This window comes from Manihot esculenta, chromosome 2 (genome assembly GCF_001659605.2).
Source record: "Manihot esculenta cultivar AM560-2 chromosome 2, M.esculenta_v8, whole genome shotgun sequence".
Taxonomy (NCBI): Eukaryota; Viridiplantae; Streptophyta; class Magnoliopsida; order Malpighiales; family Euphorbiaceae; genus Manihot; species Manihot esculenta.
Window position 1 is genome coordinate 34,439,117 of NC_035162.2, and position 19,880 is coordinate 34,458,996.

The 19,880-nt window shown below is 36.7% G+C and overlaps 1 protein-coding gene across 1 annotated transcript; it reads left to right on the forward strand.

Annotated features, from left to right (window-relative positions):
• Positions 1 to 8,635: 8,635 nt before the first annotated feature.
• LOC110609519 (ubiquitin-conjugating enzyme E2 22) lies at positions 8,636 to 15,116 on the forward strand. Its single transcript, XM_021749134.2, has 6 exons — positions 8,636 to 8,893; positions 10,759 to 10,903; positions 10,982 to 11,059; positions 12,777 to 12,889; positions 13,071 to 13,174; positions 14,535 to 15,116. Exons 1-6 carry the CDS (start codon positions 8,891 to 8,893, stop codon positions 14,896 to 14,898), a joined length of 807 nt encoding a protein of 268 aa, XP_021604826.1. The 5' UTR covers positions 8,636 to 8,890; the 3' UTR covers positions 14,899 to 15,116.
• Positions 15,117 to 19,880: the final 4,764 nt, after the last annotated feature.

Consider the following 19,880-nt stretch of genomic DNA (forward strand, 5'->3'; position numbering starts at 1 on the left):
TTAAGTGTCGTTCTACTCACCTCTGGCAGACGCTGGATTGACTCTGCAACAGCTAACTCTGCCGGCCTCCTCGGTCCCTCGGGTCCGATCCTACACAGGTGGACTCGAATGAGGTGCCAAACACACTCTAAACAACTCATAAACAACCCCCCCCCAAAAACCCCCTAAAACATCACCGAAGCACGCATAGAAAACAACCATGAAAAGGCTGGACAGGGCACTTTCGGCGGCACCTTCGACGGCCGAACCCTCTCTCCAGAGACGAAACTCGGGCACTTTCGGCGGCACCTTCGGCAGCCGAAAGTCCCTCTCCAGAGACGAAAGTCCCTCTCCAGAGATGAAAGTCAGGCACTTTCGCACGGCCGAACCTTCCTTCGGCGGCCGAAAGTCTGCTTTCAAGCCAAAACTCACTTTCGGGGGCAAGGTTAGGCGGCCAATTCATGCACCCATAGGCAGGTTCGGCGGCCGAAACTACCTTCGGCGGCCGAACCTGAGTTTATCCAGAACTCAGCCTCACATGCATACAAGCCTCCCAAGCCTTCCAAACACCCCAAAACAAGCACCCAACCTCCTAAAAACATGCATAAACCCTTAACCATGCATAAAGGAGCTTAAACAAGCTTAAACTCCAACAAAAAACATCAAAAGCATGCATAAATAGCTTATGACCCACATAAGCCAAAACCATCAAAACTACTAAAACCTCACTTGCTCTTTCCCAATCATGCACACACTCTCCCACATGCATAAACTAGCTTAAACCTTCAACATAACTTCACATAAACATACATAAACAAGCATAAGCATACATTGGGCATAAAAGCCACATAAACCTAAACATGCATATCTACCCATTAAAACTCCATTAAACTTACTTAAAACTTCATTAAAACGTGAGGAAAGCAAAGATCTACACTTACCTCTTGGAGATCGAGGGTTGGTGTGATCCCTAACTTGGAGATGGGAGGAAACTACTCCTTGGGTCTCCAAGCTCCCAAAACTTAGATCTAAGCTTGAAAACTCTTCAAAACAACCATGGAACTCATAAAAATATGAAGGAGATGAAGAAAAACATGAAAATGACCAAAGGAGGACATGAACACACCTGAGCTCGAGAATGGGGAGAAAACTCGCCCATTTTCGGTCTGAGGGCTCTTTATAGGTGGCCTGGTCAAAGACCTTCGGCAGCCTAACGTGCCCCCTAAACTCATCCATGTTTGGCGGCCGAACCTTGGCTCGTTCAAACAAAGTTTTCGGAGGCCATAAGCGCTCCCAAAATCTTTCCATGTTCGGCGGCCGAACTTCACTTTCGGCGACCGAACCTGGCAAACGCCTCCTTGGTCTTTTCTTTTCAAAACTCAAGTCTTTTTCATTTAAAACCATGAAATCATGTGAAAATATTTTAGAAACACATTTTACCCCTCTAGAAGCCTTTGGCATCTTCAGAATTCCAGATTTCAACGGAGATTCCGCCGGAAGGTAGGGATTCTGATGCCGAAATCTAGCCGGGTATTACAGTCAGCTTGGTGGAATCTTTATTTTTCTCAGAAAATGTATAACAAAGAAACCTATAAATGTATCTAAGGACAGGGCTCTGGATATCATTTACTTTAGATTTTTCTCCCTTAAATTCAAGCGCAGGGTTCCCTGTTAATTTTTTGTATATCAAAATTGGATCCCAACCAGCTGGATAATTACATAAGGAATCTAAGTATTTAGCAGTTTTAACAGAATCATTATCATAAACACCAAAACACAGATTAAAACCTATAATTGAACAATGTACCAGTTTATTCTGCAATCTAAAATGAATAATGGGTATATTTAAATTAAAATTCTGTACATCAAAGGATAACTCATAGGTGGCATAAAACTCATGGCACAACTCAACATAACCTCCGCCCAAAGAAAGCTATGAGTTGTCACCACAGGACAATGGCCACGTGGTAAGAATCTAACAAGTGGGAAACATGGTCTCTCCTGAGTAAAAGGAGATCCAGACATTTTAATTCCCGATTGCTATCATGATTCGCCTTCTCCTAATAGGCCGAATCTTCGCAACAGAGTTACCATTATCAAGCACTTTTCCATTTTGCCTGAGATCGCGGGATTACCTAATTTTTAGCTGGCAATATCCCTTATTGAGTAGTCAGTCACATCATTATTGGATTTTTAGAAAATACTATGTCTATCTCCATCTTTTTACAGTATAAAGAGGGAACGATCACAGAGGCAAAGGGACACTATCTCGAAAACTACTCAAGTTCTAAGTAAGCCATTACATTCTCTCTATTCTTCTCGATACTAACTTGAGCATAGGAGTCATCTCTTACAGGTTTTAGCCCATCATAGTCCAGTTCTAGTCCGGCCATGTCATCATTCTCATTTCAGTAACATTAATAAGTATGAATTCATGAAAAAAGTCTAGATTACTTTATCTAACAAGTCAATTATTTTTATCTAATTTTAAAAAATGTGTTATTTATTTTTAAAAGATATTTAAAAGTTTTGGCTATCGAGAAAATATGCTTTCATCTGTCTAGTTTATGCTTTTAGGAACAAAACCACCACGAAACCTCCTTTCTTTAAGTTCTTTCTATAGAGAGTTTCTCTCTTCTTTGATTTTAGTTTTCTTCCCTTTGATTTTGCTGATCTCCCCGCCATATCATAGGTTTTCCCTGCCCGTCCTTTCAGCACCCTCTCAACTGTGGATTTTGCTCTCCCCACAGTTGGGGGAATGTAGGTAATTTTTTTTAGTTTTTTCTTTTTCTTTTGATTTTTTCATGATAGATCAATGATAAAAAATGAGAGCGTATTTTGATAAGTTATTGTGTGGTTCTTGATTGTTTCTTTCCTTGCATGCATGTTGTTTTTCTTGCAGATAGTTGACGTTTGATGTGTATCTGTACATTTGGGGTTTGTCTCTAGAAGCTAATAGCTAGCTATCTCAAGAACGTTCATTGAGCCACATTTGATTGAGATTGCTAGAACTCTACCACACGGTTCTTAGTTCTTCGTTCTCTAATATATATTTTGTGCTTGCTCTATTTTTCTCTCAATAGATCTGGTTGAGTGTATTATAGTTCTACTATTCTTCTTTTTTCTCTGTTTGAAATTTTGTTCGACAAGATTCTTAAGCTGTGCTTTCAATGACCTTTTCGGTAGAAGGAGAAGATTTCAGTGGTGACACTCTCTTAGAAGGAAGCTCCAAACCTTTTGGATCAGTTACCTCTTCTAGATTTGATTGGATCCAAGTTAGGGCAACATGAGGGGTAGACTTTATAGATTGGGCAGTCTACTAGGTGGGTTTTGTCTGTTAAATCTTGGGCAAGCTTTGGGTTTCTAGGCTTATATCTCCTTTAGAACTAATTGATTTTTGGCCTATGGGATTTTCAGTTTATATTCTTATTTGTACTAGGCTCGCCTCATTATCATCTAATGAGGAATAAAAAATTTACTAAACTTTACTTATATTGATCACATCAAAATTCTTCGGGTATAAATTTGCAAAATAGGAGAGAACACCGAGTGGGTTAGCTTATCAACCTATCTGATGCTTAAGTCAGTATATGTGATGAGTAAATTATGAAATTGACTATTGGAGATAATAGCGTACCTGATTATTGTAACGACCCGAGAATCGGACCGCTACCGGCGCTAGGATCCAGATCGGCTTAAGGCCGCCGGGACCCGTAGCAAGCCTGACATAGAACCTGTAAACCTGTTCAATCCCATACATGATCAACAATCATACATAAAAATTAAAACTTTTCTTTTCATCATTCCTCATACACCAAACTCAACCTGTGCATGCACTAACATAATCATAAACTTGACCCCTCAGTGGGATCTCATCAATGCCCCAATGGGCGATACATCATAAGTTGAGTTGGTTAAACATAAACATCAATAGACATTACGATCATGTATCAACAAGGGATTACAATACTCATAGGGTCAAGCACAACTATAACCTCAATATACCTCATTACATAACATACTGTAATCTCTTACATTACATCATAGTACAATTGTCATGTCCACAATCTAACTATTACATAAACATACTTCAAAACTCTGGCTAACCTCCTGGTCTACCCTGTACCTGCACATCTGGGGTTAGGGGAGAGGGGTGAGCTACAAAGCCCAGTGAGCAGAATAGTAAAACATTTAAAACATATGATAACATGAAATGCATCACATCACAGCTAATCACATCAAGGATGAATTTGTCACCAATAGTCCCCTACATGGACCAACTGTGCCAGGGGCGTAGAATGGGCCTCACTGGTCTTTCTCTTACATAACATAACATAACATGGTCCAACTGTGCCAGGGGCGTAGAATGGGCCTCACTGGTCTTTCTCTTACATAGTGCCAGGGGCGTAGAATGGGCCTCACTGGTCTTCCGTACCGTATCATCATCATCATAGCATAGGGGGACTAATGGATCATTCAACATTCATCCACATCATCAAACATAATATGCAATGCAACATATTCGTGAGTCTAATGCAACACCCTATTATCTCATGGCATTCATGATGCGTGAATCATGCTAAACTGATTTATTTATTTAAAAGCATACGAGTTATTCCACTCACCTCTGGATAGCTCTGACCAGACATTGGGGCAACATACTCACTGCTGGGGTCCTCGGTTCCTCGGGTCTGAACCTACACAGGTGGACTCAAATGAGGGACCAAACATACTAGAACATAACTCTAAAAACATCCCCCAAAAACCCCCTAAAACATCACAAAACATCCATGCAAAACATGCAAAGAAAGGCTGGACAGGGCAGGTTCGGCGGCACCTTCGGCGGCCGAAAGTCCCTCCAGAGCCGAAAGTCAGGCACTTTCGGCTGCACCTTCAGCGGCCGAAAGTCCCAGACAGAGACGAAAGTCTCTTTTCGGGGGCAACTTCGGCAGCCGAAAGGCCTGCCTCCACAGCCATGTTCGGCAGCCGAAAGTGCCTTCGGCTGCCGAACCTGGTTTCTGCCAAAGGGCAGAAACTTGGCTCCTTTATGCACATTTGCCTCCCAACTCTTCCAACATGCATATAACTCATTCAAATCATGCAAATATACATACATTGGTTCCTAGAGGCTTCAAACTAACTTAAACCCCAACTACAACACACAACACAATCCAACCTACATTGCTCAAAACATAACATTAACTCAAAAACCTAACTATGAGCTAAACATGCATTCTACCCCATAGATCTTGCATAAAACTTACTTTAAACATAAAATGAGCTTAAGATCGGCTCTTACCTCTTGAAGATCGAGAGAGAGACGTCCTAAACTCGAAGGTGGGAGATTTTGAGTTCTTGAACCTCAAAGCTCCAAAACTTGCTAAAAACTCGAAAATCTTCAAGACAAGATGAAAACTAGTGAAAAACTTGAAAGATTTGAAGGAAAGAACTCAAGGATGGTGAGGAATGGCGGAAGGACTCACCTTGGCCGAAAATGGGGAAAAGCTCGCCCGTTTTCGGCTAAGGGACCCTTTTATAGTGGCTGGCCAGGCCACGTTCGGGGGCCGAATGTGCCTCCGCATGCATGCCATGTTCGGTGGCCGAACTTGAGGTTCGGCGGCCGAACCTGGACTTCCCTCACTTATGCCTTCGGGGGCCTAAGGCTCACCCGAAACACATGCATGTTCGACGGCCGAACTTGAGGTTCGGCGGCCGAACCTGAGCTTTCCTCCAAGGTTGTTTTTATCCAAAAACTCATTTCCTTTTCATTCAAAATCATCAAAAACATTAAAACATCTCATGAAAACATGGTTTTTACCCTTCTAGAGGTCTCCGACATCCGAGATTCCACCGGACGGTAGGAATTCCGATACCGGAGTCTAGCCGGGTATTACAATTATGGAGGTTGTGAGCTCTTATATAGTGTATTGAATAGAGTTTGAGTATGATATAGAATCCTAGATAAGATAGGATATGGAATCCTAAATAAGATAAGATATAAAATCTTATCAGATAAGAATAATATTCTTATATGGATAATGTCCTATTGTGATTAGTATTCTACCACTTTATTACGAGTTATGGGATATCTGAATAATTGACGTGATTTGAATTATTGAGATCCAAATTTAATATATTTTAATATTGATCTACATTAGTAGTCCTCCCTACAATGATCGAATCTTTAGGTTCGATATTGGATTATTCCTTTTAATGGACTTATTGCCTTATGAAAATATGGTGACAAATCGCTTTGGTGATTGTCTTGAGCTTTCCCTTGACGAACTTGTCACCTTGTAGGATTTTGGTAGTAGTTTGCCTTGATTTTTCCCTGACAAATTTATCGCCTTGTGTTTTAGCCTTGAAGGCCTAAGTTTCTTTGCTACTTGTTTTGTATGGGCATCTACTATGTTGTCCTGAATTTCCTAATATATGCTATCTTTTATATATGTTTCTATACTTACTTGGTTTTTTGATAAGCTAGTGTCTTGAATGACTCTTAAGCTTTGACTAAGGGTTTTGCTATGTGAATGTTTAAACTAATGAATATTTAGCTTTTATGATATTGTACAGGTGCATTTTAGTTTAGATGAGAGGACTAAAGTTATCAATATGTAACTAAAAGATAAGTGTTTCAATAGATGGACTTGTATGATTAAATAAAAATTACCTCACTTATGTTCTCATCTATTTTGATGGCTTGACATTGATGAGAATTGGTATTATGTTGCCATCATGAGAAGTTGCATGGGCATCAATTACTGATGAAGGCACACAAATCCCCTAAGCAGACAATTGGTTGTCTGGAAGGGTGCTCTTACGTTGCGTAAGTGGGGAATCGGTTGTATGAAAGAGTACTCTTACATCATCTAGGAGCGCTCTTACGTCGTCTAGAGGCACTCTTACATTGAAAGGAGTGGAAAATTGGTTGCCTGAAAGGACGTTTTTACGTCACCTAAGTGGGTAATTGATTGCCTAAAAGGGCACTTTTACGTCCATTAAGTGGGCAATTGGTTGCCTAAAAGGGCTTTCTTACGTCGCCTAAGTGGGGCAAATGGTTGTCTGAAAGGGCGCTCTTGTGTTTCTTAGGGGCACTCTTATGTTGCCTAAGTGGGTAATTAGTTGCCTGAAAGAGCACTCTTACGTCACCTAAGAGCGCTATTACGTCACCTAAGAGCGCTTTTATGTCGCCCAAGAGTGCTCTTACATTGCCTAAGAACGCTCTTACATCGCCTAAGTGGGTAATTGGTTGCCTAAAAAGACGCTCTTATATTGCCTAAGAGCGCTCTTACGTTGCTTAAGGACGCTCTTACGTTGCCTAAGTGGGTAATTGATTACTCGAAAACGTGCTCTTACATCACCTAAAGGTGTAATAGGTCGCTTGGATTTGAGGAAGAGCCTTTTTGATATATGGAGCACACTATCACTTTAGAGTTGTACCTTTTTTATAGGTGACATAACTTGTTAAAACTCATTTGCAAAATTAATTTTTGTACAAGATGTAAAATTATAAAAATTGAATTTGTATGAGATGACCCATAATAACATATGATCCTAATGTTAATACAAAGTCTAAATAGAGGCATAAACTAAATACAAAAATGAAAAATAATTATTGTTTACTGCTAGTTGTTAAACACAGAATTAATTGGTTGATATGCATAAACATCACCATATTGCAATAAGATAATTCATAACTTTTCTTTCTTTCTCTTTCCTTTTTTTTTTTACAATTAAAGAATAAGCCATTAACATGATGATAGATCTTATAAAAAAAACTTAATGAATGATTAATACTGATGAATTTTCATGCTTAATAAGGGTTTAAGAGATACTTAAAAGTAAAAATGCAAGTCATTTAGCGATGATGAAATTCTGTCTCTGATTTAGCGATGTCATCACAAAGTTTGTTACTATAATAGCGATAGACACAAATTTAGTCGCAAAAAAGGTTTGCAACGATGGTATTAAACACATATGATTAATATTCTTGCAAATTTGTCATAAACTTTTTTCGACGGAACAAAACTCTTTAGCGATGGAAATTGTTTGTTGCAGGAACTCAGATTTCTAATTGTTTAATCACAATCTCTTTTAAATAATAATAATAATAAAAAGTGTGAGAGATGCATAACTTTTTGTATCAATTTTTATAGACGATATCAATGATGTTGATCACATTATTATTTTTCGAGTATAAACCTATAAAATATAAGAGAATACCAATGGATTGATTTAGCAATCTATTTAATGCTTAAGTCCGTGCGTGCATGATGAATAAATTATGCAATTGACAATTGGAGAAAAAAATATACCTAATTATGCATGTTATGAGCTCTTATATAGTGTATTGAATAGAGTTTAAATATTATATGAAAGGAATATAAAATTATATTAAATAAAAATAATATTTTTATATGAATGATGATTAATATTTTATCACTTTACTAAGAATTATAAATATTTAAATAATTAATATAATTTGAGACTTGAATGTGATATATTGTAATATTTATTTAAATTATTTACTTAAAAAAAAAAGGAAATACTATGCTTTCATAGCATAAATCATTGGATCAAAGATCATTTATCTCTTTGAAAAAAGAAATCATTTGATCTTGGCCGTTCAAATAAAAAAATAAATTTATCAGTCTAATCTAAGCCCTATTTCACATTTCTCGCTCCTTGCCTCGGGTTCTTTTTCCATCATCCCCGTAACGACCACCGACAGACCCCGATCTTCTTCACTTCCGGCGCAGGCGAGACCCTCCGAACACCTGATCTTCCCGTTTCCCCATACTCAAAGCTTGCGATACAAAAATCCGTCCCTTCGTCTCTCATACTCTCCATTTCTTTTCTGAGGATTAAAATCACTGTGCAAACAAGGGCAGTGGTCGCAAAGGCATCTGTAATGGTGAGACTTTTTTGTGTTGCTGTTGTGCAAATATGAGTTAGAAATTTTGTTTCTCTGTGATAAAAGAGGATAATTTTCTCTTTCAAATTCAATAAAATCTGCCCTATTCCTTTTGGAATGAACTCTACCCAGATGCAACCAATCTTAAAAGCTTCTATCTACTGGGAATACTGGGAGATTTTTTCTAGCTTCTTTTTCTGTGTATGGTACAGGAATTTTTTCAATTTTCTTGTAAATTGGAAATCGTAGTTTGAAAATTTGTTAGATTGTTATCTTTTGATCTTAAAAGCAATGCAAACGGTGCATTTCTTGTTGATTCGCGAGAAGAAGGTGAATTAGGTGTATGGGGACTTTGTCTTAGGAGTGTGGTAAAGAGAAAACAGGTTTATTATGCAAATATTTAATCTATGCTCACTTTTAGTTAGTCAAGAATTGTATTTTACTTCATCTTTTTGTGTCTGAGAGTATTTCTTTACAATTTTAGAAATCAAGAATTGATATATCTGTGCTACTGGATTTCAAATCAGAGTCCAATAAAAATAAAAAACAGTGACAATACAAATACCAAAACTATTCTTTGTATTCTATACAGCACTCCCCAAACCCCTTCACATTTTCTATAAATTCTTTACTCTGTCAATCTTGTTTTCTCTCTCTCCCTGGTGTAACTCTACTCCATTTTTACCTTGTCAATATGGTTAATTTGCTAGGACCTTCACCGTCTCTTACCCTTAGTCATCTGTACCGTTACATCCCAGTTCACCTCTTCCTGCCTGTTCTTATTACACCATTGGTGCGCTTCAGTGTTCTTTTGAAGGTTCATGTTGAATCTGCACTACGATAGTTAGCAGCTCTAATCTATATTATAATATAATAAAAGTTACAAAGTGAACATGCTGCTCTAGAGTGTAGCCCATCTGGGTCTGTTTGCTCTTCAATTTTCATAAATCTTCTCTTTGGATAAGGAGTCGAGGGAGATTCTAGCTTTGGTTTGTCTGATGAAAATTTTCAGTCGTTTTTAACTTATTCATATTTAGTAGATTTTCCATTTGACTATTTCTACAATCTACAATTGATTTATAGTGCACTCTAGGTCACTCTTTTCTTTATGGCATTATACACTAAGCTTGCAAAAATTACCAGTCTAAAGCTTGACTTTGATTTTCTTTTCCTAAATCCCATACCAAAAGTGAGTAATGAGAGATTGTAGAAAACATGAAGAAATGACCATGTTTTCTTTATGGGCATTGAAATGAAAATACAAAAAGGGTTTTCCTCTTCCCACTAACCATCCCTTGCAAGCTAATGGGTGGTTTTACCTCAGTTTGGGGCATATATGACTGAAACAAATAATAACCTTGTTATTTACTGGTCATCAGTACTTGCCATCAGCAAGGAGAGAGAATATTTTGGCACATCTTTTGCTGAGTTTTAATTTCTTAGCAATAAAACATAAACTCTTAAACTTATTTCTTTTGTTGCCATGGTAAATCTTTATTCATTCTTGCAATGCCTGTGTAAAACAATTAAGCATTCCAGGGTCAAGGAAAAAGAAATCTTCTGATCTCTAATTTTATCCAGGAATTGATTTGGTAATTAAAGCGTCATACTTGAAAATTTGTTTCAGGCTGTAGACTTTATATTTGTGATAGGATTAATATGTTTCACTCTGCATGTCCATATTGTTGCTTGGCTTATTGATTTATTATTTTTAGGAATAAGTTTCTCATAAATTTTATGAACACGAGCAGTAATCTTTTAGTCTTGGATTGTTCAATGGATGGTGGAAAAGAATGGTGTATCGTATATAATATTTTCCCCATTTGTGTAGTCTACCACCTCCTAATTGTCTTATTCTTTTTAAGGCAACAAATGAAAATCTTCCACCCAATGTAATAAAGCAACTTGTGAAGGAGTTGAAGAATCTTGATGAATCCCCACCTGAGGGTATAAAAGTGGGAGTTAATGATGATGACTTTTCAACCATATATGCTGATATTGAAGGCCCAGGCATGCATCTTTCTCTTTTCTCAATTACGTTCTTTAATACAGATCAGTTTGTACTGACGTATGATTTTTACCTTGCAGCCGGGACACCATATGAGAGTGGGCTTTTCCGTATGAAGTTGTTATTATCTCGTGACTTCCCACACTCTCCTCCCAAAGGTTTGTAAATATGCAGTACGTGGTTTTGTGGGTAAATGTTGTTATTTGTTAATTTAAGAATTAAATAGGATGAGAAGAGGGAGGAAAGGAAGAGGAAGGGAATAAACCAAAGGACTACATTTTTGTTAACCACTCACTTTTGTGTGAACACTCCATATTTATAATGCAGAAAATGAGGCACACTACACAAATTTCTAGTAAACATTTGACTTTTGATTACACCATAAATTAAGGATCCATGAATTAAGGGAGAAATTCAACACTTCTGTTGCCTCATGGTATTCTGCAATGTGAGACACATCCCATTTTTCGGCCAAAATCTTATCAATTCTAACACTCTTGATGAGATTTTTGCTAAAAGTCATGGATCAATCATCAAGCTCCCTCTTGTTATCATTATTGTTTTGTTTTAAGGGCTTAAAGCTATTAGCATAAGGGAAAAGGGGATTTCATCTGGCAGCCTAACAGTAGCCACAACAACTGTGACATATTGAGAATGATGAAATGAGAGAGTCTCAGACTGGGGAACACCTAATTAGAGTCTCTTACCACTAGCAAGGCTGTCCGTGTGATTTCCATCTCATAAAAATCAGTTGAGGGTTGCTCATGCACCAGTGTGTACCAGAGGTACGGGAGACTGTTGGAGTGTTAGTCAACGTGCCTCCAGTGTGTAATGGAGGTCAGGAGACTATGTTGGAGTGTTAGGCAACGTGCCTGCTGTTTTGGGTCAGGTCTTCTGGAGCTAGGTTTGCCAGCTTATGGCACTTCTTCTTGAGATGGGTGGTGAGGCTTGACACTCTAACTAAAAATGTGGGCTACCTTAGGTGTGACTGTTTCTCTTAGAAACAAAGGAACTAAGAGAGTCAGGGTGGTCTCCTGGATCTGTGTTTTCAAACTTCTATTTGGTGTTTCTTTAAGAAGTAGAAGAGAAAAAAAGGAAAGAGAATTTTTAGTGAAGGAACTAACTTTAGTACTGATTTATGAAGAATGAGAATATTAGAAAAAAATTACCCTGGGACTCAAACCCTGAAGGGGGAAGTAAGCTTTGGGACTTGAATCCTTAGCTGAAATGAAGAAAGAAGAGCAGAGAAAAATTCATCAAGATAAAATGTTTAAATACCAGACACACCATAACCGAAACGCACAGTACCTGAAAAGTTCCCAACAAAACAGTAGAAGATGAGGGACAGTGAGCTGAGAATTCAAATCCAACTCTGAAACTTTGAAGAAAAGGAGCAGAAGAAGAGATCCAGAAATTTAAGGCTTTGGTACCATGTTAAATTTTAAGAATTAAGTAGGGTGAGGAGGGTTGAAGGAAGAGATAAGGAATAATCCAAAGGATAACATGTTCATTCACTACTCATTTTTACGTAATACATAGAACATATTTTTATGGAGAACACAGGAAATACCCACAAATTATTCAAACATTTGACTTTTGATTACACCATAAATTAAGGGAGAAATTTGATACTCAGGACTCAATGTGAGACACATACCATAGTTTCAGCCAAAATGTCATTAATTCTAACATTATTGATCAATTTTGCTTCAACATTGCTCTTTTTCAGTTTAGTTCCTATGGCAGTCCTCCGTTTTGAGGAAAATTTCATGTTAATTGGCTGTTTTCTTGTCTATGATAGTGCTAGTGCAGAATTGAGTTGTTATCAGGGATTTCTATTGTTGGAATTCTATTTTATTTATCTTGTTGTTTTAGGGTACTTCCTGACAAAGATTTTCCATCCAAACATTGCATCAAATGGTGAGATTTGTGTCAATACACTAAAGAAGGATTGGAATCCTAGTCTTGGACTACGGCATGTTCTCATTGTAAGTTTCTTTGGAACTCTTATTGAATCCAAATATCAACTAGCTTTTTCATCACTTAATTCCTAGGCGTTGTTTCTAGATCTGCTAGTTTGATTATTATTCGAGACCCAGAGCTTTTCAACATTTTCCTTTTTCCTAAAAAAATGTTGATTCACCTTTGCTTTTGACATTGTGATAACAGGTAGTGAGGTGTTTACTGATTGAACCATTTCCAGAGTCGGCTTTAAATGAACAGGCTGGCAAAATGCTGCTTGAAAATTATGAGGAGTATGCTAGACATGCCAGGTAAGCTGTGTTCATCTTGTTTGTTTTGTTGTGGTAGTTGAGAACAGGAAAACTTGGCACATTTTGGACTTTTTAGTCATGAATAATGGAAGGTTTAGAACCTTCAGAAATTTTCTACAAGTACGAAAGGATTAGTATGGTACTAACTATTGAGCACCTGGACATGGTCCTTTTATATGTTTTTCATAAGACTAATGGTTGTCATCTTGGCTTATCGCCTAGGCCATCTAGTTGAGATGGCACACAGCATCACCTGCTCACTAGAATTGAGCCTCACCCCCACTCCCCCCCCCCCCCCACTTCTCAACCCATAGTCACAAAAAAAAAAAACCTTGTCTTATCAAGAATTTAATATTCTTTCTGCCTTTATACTAAAGGGATATTTGGTTTAGCCGTAGGATGTAACTGATAATTGATGGACATCCAAATAGTTAAACTGAAGTGTTTGGTAAGTTGTAGGAGACCCAATTGACAGCTATTAGCTTATATGTAGCTGGTAGCTGTTTGACTTTGTTTTTTATTTAGATCATATTATCCTTTTAAAATTTATTAATTAAAATTTTTTAAATTAAAATTTTTAAATTAAATTTTTTTATTGATAAATTATTTAAAATTACAAGAATTACTAAATAAATTAAAATACTAATAAATAATAATTAAACTAGTTGTAATATTATTTTTTTAAAACTTATTGATTATTATATTATAAAAATTATGTATAAGCTTGAAAAATAACTAATAAATAAATTAATAATTTTATATTTATTTTATTAACATAATAAATTGATATATACCCTCAGTGGTCATTTTACATTCTAATAGTAACAATTAACATAATTTACTAAACACATAAGGACATATCAGTTATCAGCCAGTAGGTACAATCCATATCACCTACCAGCTATCAGCAAACTGCAACAGTTATAAGTTATATTCAATGACTAAATCAAACAGATCCTAAGCGACAGATTTGTGGAATGTGCAAAGGAGGTGGCTTCTTAGATGTCAGCATGGTAATTCGCTGCCCTTTTATGCCAGCAGAGTAGGCTTGGCCAAGATGATGAACTGGACCAGAACTGGCATTTCTGGTTCAAGCTTCAAATTCTGGTTTTGGCCTAGACCTGACCTGGATGTTCTGGTTCAGTTTTGGCTCTGGGTTGAACTGGTCTGTGTTTCAGTTCTGAACCAGTCGGCTGGGCATAATGCAAAGTACTACCTGTAGTTCTTAACTGTGCTGTGTTGGATCTTCAGTGCTTGATTCTTGTATTTTATGATATACTGCTTATAAACTTTCACATATTTCCTCTAGTTTTAACTGATTACAGAAATTGCTAATTATTATTCAATACCATATATGCAGGCTGTACACTGGAATTCATGCTAAACCAAAACCTAAGTTCAAGTCAGGTGCTATTTCAGAGTCCACTACGGCTCTGAATATTGATCAAAGTAATTCCTCGGTTCTCAACACTGATCAGAACACTGGAGTTAGTGCTGCAATAGCGTTGCCATCTCCATTGGCTCCCTGTACAACGGCCACTAAAGGAGGAAACAGTCAGGATCAGCCACCTCTTGTAGGTCCAGTGCCCGAGACAGGAGTCCTTGGATCTGTGACCATGGCAACACCAATAATCAGTACTCAGAAAAAGGAAGGCGGACCAGCAAAAATACAGGCAGAAAAGAGAAAAATGGATGCAAGAAAGAAGAGCTTAAAGAGATTATAAGGGCAATTGATTGAATTGTCATATTCCTTATGAATGGAGAGGCCGTATAAGTGATGGGGATAGGGTATCTGATTGATAAGGAAATATTTCCAAATGGGGCAGTGTTGGGTTAAACCAAACTCTATGACCTTATTTCATTTGCCTTGTGGTTTCCAAAGAAAAAAAAAACAGAAAATTACTTGAGAAACCTTCGAATGATGGAGTTTTATTGTTCTTTACTCTTGAAAAGCCTCTTACGTTAAAGGAAAAAACACATGATTGATCCCATTTTCAATTAGCTTTATTTTAATTTTCAGAAAATGGGACTTGCTTTTAAATAAACAATTTAAAAACAAAGATAAGTCATTTTTGCACCTCCAAAGGGAGGGTAAAATAAAGGGAAATCTTTGGAGGGTAAAAGAAAGGGAAAAAGTGCAACGTATGCCCGGGATTTGGAAAATTTACTATTTGGGTTTTAGAGATTTTATTTTTTTATTTCATTTAGGTTTCTGGTAATAACTCTTTTTTTTTAATAGTCTAATGTATATGCAAAAAAGAAAAAGCAAAAATAAAATTGAAAATTATATTTACTCTAAAACTTTTTTTGATATTTTTTGAATTAAGTCGTGTAGAATACTTGTTTAATATGATTGTCGAACTGTCATGTTCGACTATGGAATAATATAATAAAATTGATATGTTCGGCACTTAACCAACATGTGAAATAAAATTGGCATATTCAGCACTTAACCAACTTTATAATTGATGAGCTAACATTAAAAATTATATAAAAAATAATTAATAATTAAAATTATTATTAAAATAAATAAATCTGATTTATTTTTTAAAATTTTTTTAGATGTATATAAATATGAAAAAATAATTATTTAAAAAATTTATAAAAATTATTATATTAAAATTAAATATAATATATATATATATATATATATATATATATATATATATATATATATATATATATATTTATTTATTTATTTCAACAGTTTTATTTTCAAATATTGTCACAAATATGACTTTTGAAAATTCTAAATCATCTTTGTTATCACTAAAATTTTAAAATGTTTAAAATATTTTTTGTTAATTAATTTTTTAAGTGTTCTAAATATTAAAAAATATAAAAAATATTTTACTAAAAAATATTTTTTATAAAATAAATAGTCTAAAATATAGGGGTGTAAACGAACCGAGCCGAGCCGACCTTTGAAGAGCTCAAGATTGGTTCGTTAAAATTTTTTCGAGTTCGAGCCGAATTCGAGCTTTACTCATATCGAACTCGAGCCGAGTATTAAGAAACTCAAACTTGGCTCGTTTAGCAAACGAGCTTAGACGAGTCGAGCTTTTATCGAGCTGAGTCGAGCTTTAATCGAGCTGAGTCGAGTTTTAATCTAGCTGAGTCTCGAATAGTTCATGAGTAATTTAATTTATTTATATGTATAATGAGTTTTAGTTTAAAACTAATAAGTTTAAAACTAAAATAATTTTAGTTAAATAAGTATATCTACAAATTAGCATGTAAACTTATAAAGATGAGTTTTTAAATCTCAATGATCCAAATATATGCAAGTTTAAGAGTGTAACTAAACTATATAGAGCTGAATTTTAGAAATCGAGTCGAGCTCGGTCGAGTTTTTATCGAATCGAACCTCGAATAGCTCACGAACGGTTTGGTTCATTTACACCCCTACTAAAATATAGAATTTTTATACAATTTTTTTTATATTCTTTAACAGATCTATTTTTTAAAATTCTCATAAATATGGTGTTTTAAAATTTCAACGTATTTCCATTTCAAAAAACAAAAAAAAAAAATTTCAACATATTTTTACTACCGTTGAAATTCTAATTTTTTTCTCTCACAATTTAATAAAATATTAATAAAAATTTTAAAAATTATATATGATGTTCTAATATTTCAACGTGTTTTACTATGGTTGAAATTTTAATTTTTTTTTTCTCACTCACAATTTAATAAAATATTAATAAAAATTTTAAAAATATATAATTCTATTATAATAATTTTATGTAATTTTCTGAAATCATGATTTATTTAATTAAAGAAATGAGTTACAAGAGAATCCGCTAGCTTTCTGTTTTCTCTATTTTATTATCGACTCACTCACTTTCCTTTTCTAGTTTTTGTCGGTAGTTATTCTTAAATAATTTTATTTTTAAAGATTACGATAGATTATCTTACTTTGATGGATTGAACTGAATGTCGCACGATTCATAATGTAACGATCCGGAAATCGGATCGCTACCGGCGCTAGGTGTAACGACTCCAAAATGGACCGTCACCGGCGCTAGGATTCAGGTCGGCTTAAGGCCGCCAGAACCCATAGCAAGCCTGCTATACTCTCTGTGTACCTGTAAATCTCATACATGATCATACATTTGCTGTGAAAATAAAAACTCTTTTCTGAACCAAGGCTTAACCTGTGCATGCACTGTCTCTGTACTCTGTACTCTGTACTCTGTACCCCTGACTAGAGCTTGCTCTAGATGGGTTAACTCATACCTGTTAAGCCTGGTTTTTCACATACTCTGTAAAACAGTTCTATAAACAGACCATGTATACAAACGATTTACAATACAAACATAACTAAGTCAAGCACAACTCTAACTGTATACACAACTAGTACATCTCTTTAATATTACATGTCCACTCTATGCTATTACAAATCTCTTTACTCTTCCTGTACTCTGCTGATCTTCCCCTATACACTGTACACTGAACCTGCAAGACTGGGGTTAAGGGAGTGGGATGAGCTCTATAGCCCAGTGAGTAGAATAGTAAAATAAGTCATTAAAACATGATCTTATGGAATGCATCATATCACAGACAATCCACATCAAGGGTAAACCTGTCCCCACATAGTCCCAGTAACTGTTCCGTGCCAGGCCGTAGACTGGGGTCCTGGTCTTCCTGTACTGTATATGTATATGTGTATATAACACCTGTACTTAACATTTGCCAGGGCGTAGACTGGGCACCTAGTCTTTACTATACCTGCCAGGCCGTAGAATGGGGTCCTGGACTTTCCTATACTTGTCAGGCCGTAGACTGGGGTCCTGGACTTCCTGTCTGGAACTATTGGATCATTCAGCATTCACCCACATCAACAAATAACTATGCAATGCAACATATTCATGGATGCTAGTGCAAACAACCTACTGTATACTCATGATGCATGAATGATGCTAAAAGCATTTCATTTCTCAATTAAAAGAGTTAAGTTTAGTTACACTCACCTCTGGCTATCTGGACTAACTCTGCAGGCGCTATAAACTCTCTGGAGCAGTACTCACTGCTGCTCTCTCTGGTTCCTCTGGTCTGTGTAGGCACAGATAAACTCAAATGAGGGACCAAACTAGTTGATAAACATCTCTATTAAACTCCCCAAGACTCCCCTAAAACTCACTCAAACATCCATGCAAAGCATGCAAAGGAAGGCTGGACAGGACACTTTCGGCGGCAGGTTCGGCGGCCGAAAGTCCTTTCCAGAGCCGAAACTCATGCATCTTCGGCAGCCGAATCTCAACCTTCGGCAGCCAAACCCTTTCGGAGGCAAGTTTCGGGGGCTGAAAGGCACTCCAGAGACGAAAGTCTCTAACCTTCGGCGGCCGAAACTCCCCTCCAGAGCCGAAAGTCCAAAGGCTCGGGGGCAAGCTTAGGCAACCGAAGCCACCTCCTCAGCACATTCGGCGGCCGAACCATTCTTCGGCAGCCGAAGCTGGGTTCATCAGCAAGGCAGAACCTTGCTCTGCCTCACGCCAAAATGCACCAATCTTCCTTCAACTCAAACACCTCAACTCCTCAACATGCATATACCTAAGCATATGCTCAAAGGGGTCAAAAACTACCTAAAACCCCAACACAAACATAACACAACATACAGAAACATGCTTGTAGCAACAAAATACCAAAAACTCACTTTTTACCCTATTCATGCAACTCTCTCCCAAAACCTCATAAAACCTTCAGAAAGCATAAAAATAAGGTCAGGATCTTCACTTACCTCTTGTAACTAAGAAGATGAACGATCCTAACGTGGAGTTTTGGAGCAACTCTCCTGCAAACTCTCCAAACTTCATAACTTTATATTTATAGCTCAAAACCTTCAAAAAAACATAAAACTCAATCAAATCTTTGCAAGATGTAATGAAAACATGAAGAAAACGTAAGAAGGACAAGGTCTCACCTCAGAAAGAGAAAGAAAAGGCAATCCTTATCCTTTCAACCGACTGAGGGCCTTTTATAGGTGGCTGGCCAGACCACCTTCGGCTGCCTATCATGAAACCGAAAGCCATGCATGTTCAGCGGCCGAACCTCACCTTCGGTGGCCGAACCTGGCTTTTCTGCCTTGGTTCTTTTCTTTCAAAAACACATTTCCTTATACGTAAAAACTATGAAATATAGCAAAACCTTGTAAAAAAAAAACATAAATTTGACCCTTCTAGAGACGTCTGACATCCCGGACTCCACCGGAAAGTAGAACTCTGATGCCGGACTCCAGCCGGGTATTACACTAGGGTTCAGATCGACTTAAGGTTGCTGGAACTCGAGCAAGCCTACTATACATCCTGTGTACCTGATAAAATTCTATACATGATCATACATTATAACAAAAACTTAAACATTTCCATGAAACCGAGCTCAACCTGTGCATGTATCATACTGAAAACATCATACCCATACTAGAGCTCTCATCAAATGCTCTAGTATGGTTAACATCACATGCCTCAAGTTTGGTTTAAACATAAAACATATTTAAAACTTTTACATAAATATCATGATAAACAGGGATTACAAAACATATACTAGGGCCAAGCACATTTCTAATCCATAAAAGAAATTACATGTCCATTCTATACTATTACATAAGCTATACTAGCTACTATGCCGACTTCCCACTCTATCTTTGACCCTGCAAACCTGGAGTTAGGGGAAAGGGATAAACTATAAGAGTCTAGAAAGCAGAACC

Excerpts from the sequence above, each read along its gene's own strand:
- LOC110609519 (XM_021749134.2), top strand. Across the intron at positions 11,060-12,776 it reads CCCACACTCTCCTCCCAAAG|GGTACTTCCTGACAAAGATT; the intron begins GTTTGTAAATAT and ends TTGTTGTTTTAG. Across the intron at positions 12,890-13,070 it reads GACTACGGCATGTTCTCATT|GTAGTGAGGTGTTTACTGAT; the intron begins GTAAGTTTCTTT and ends TTGTGATAACAG.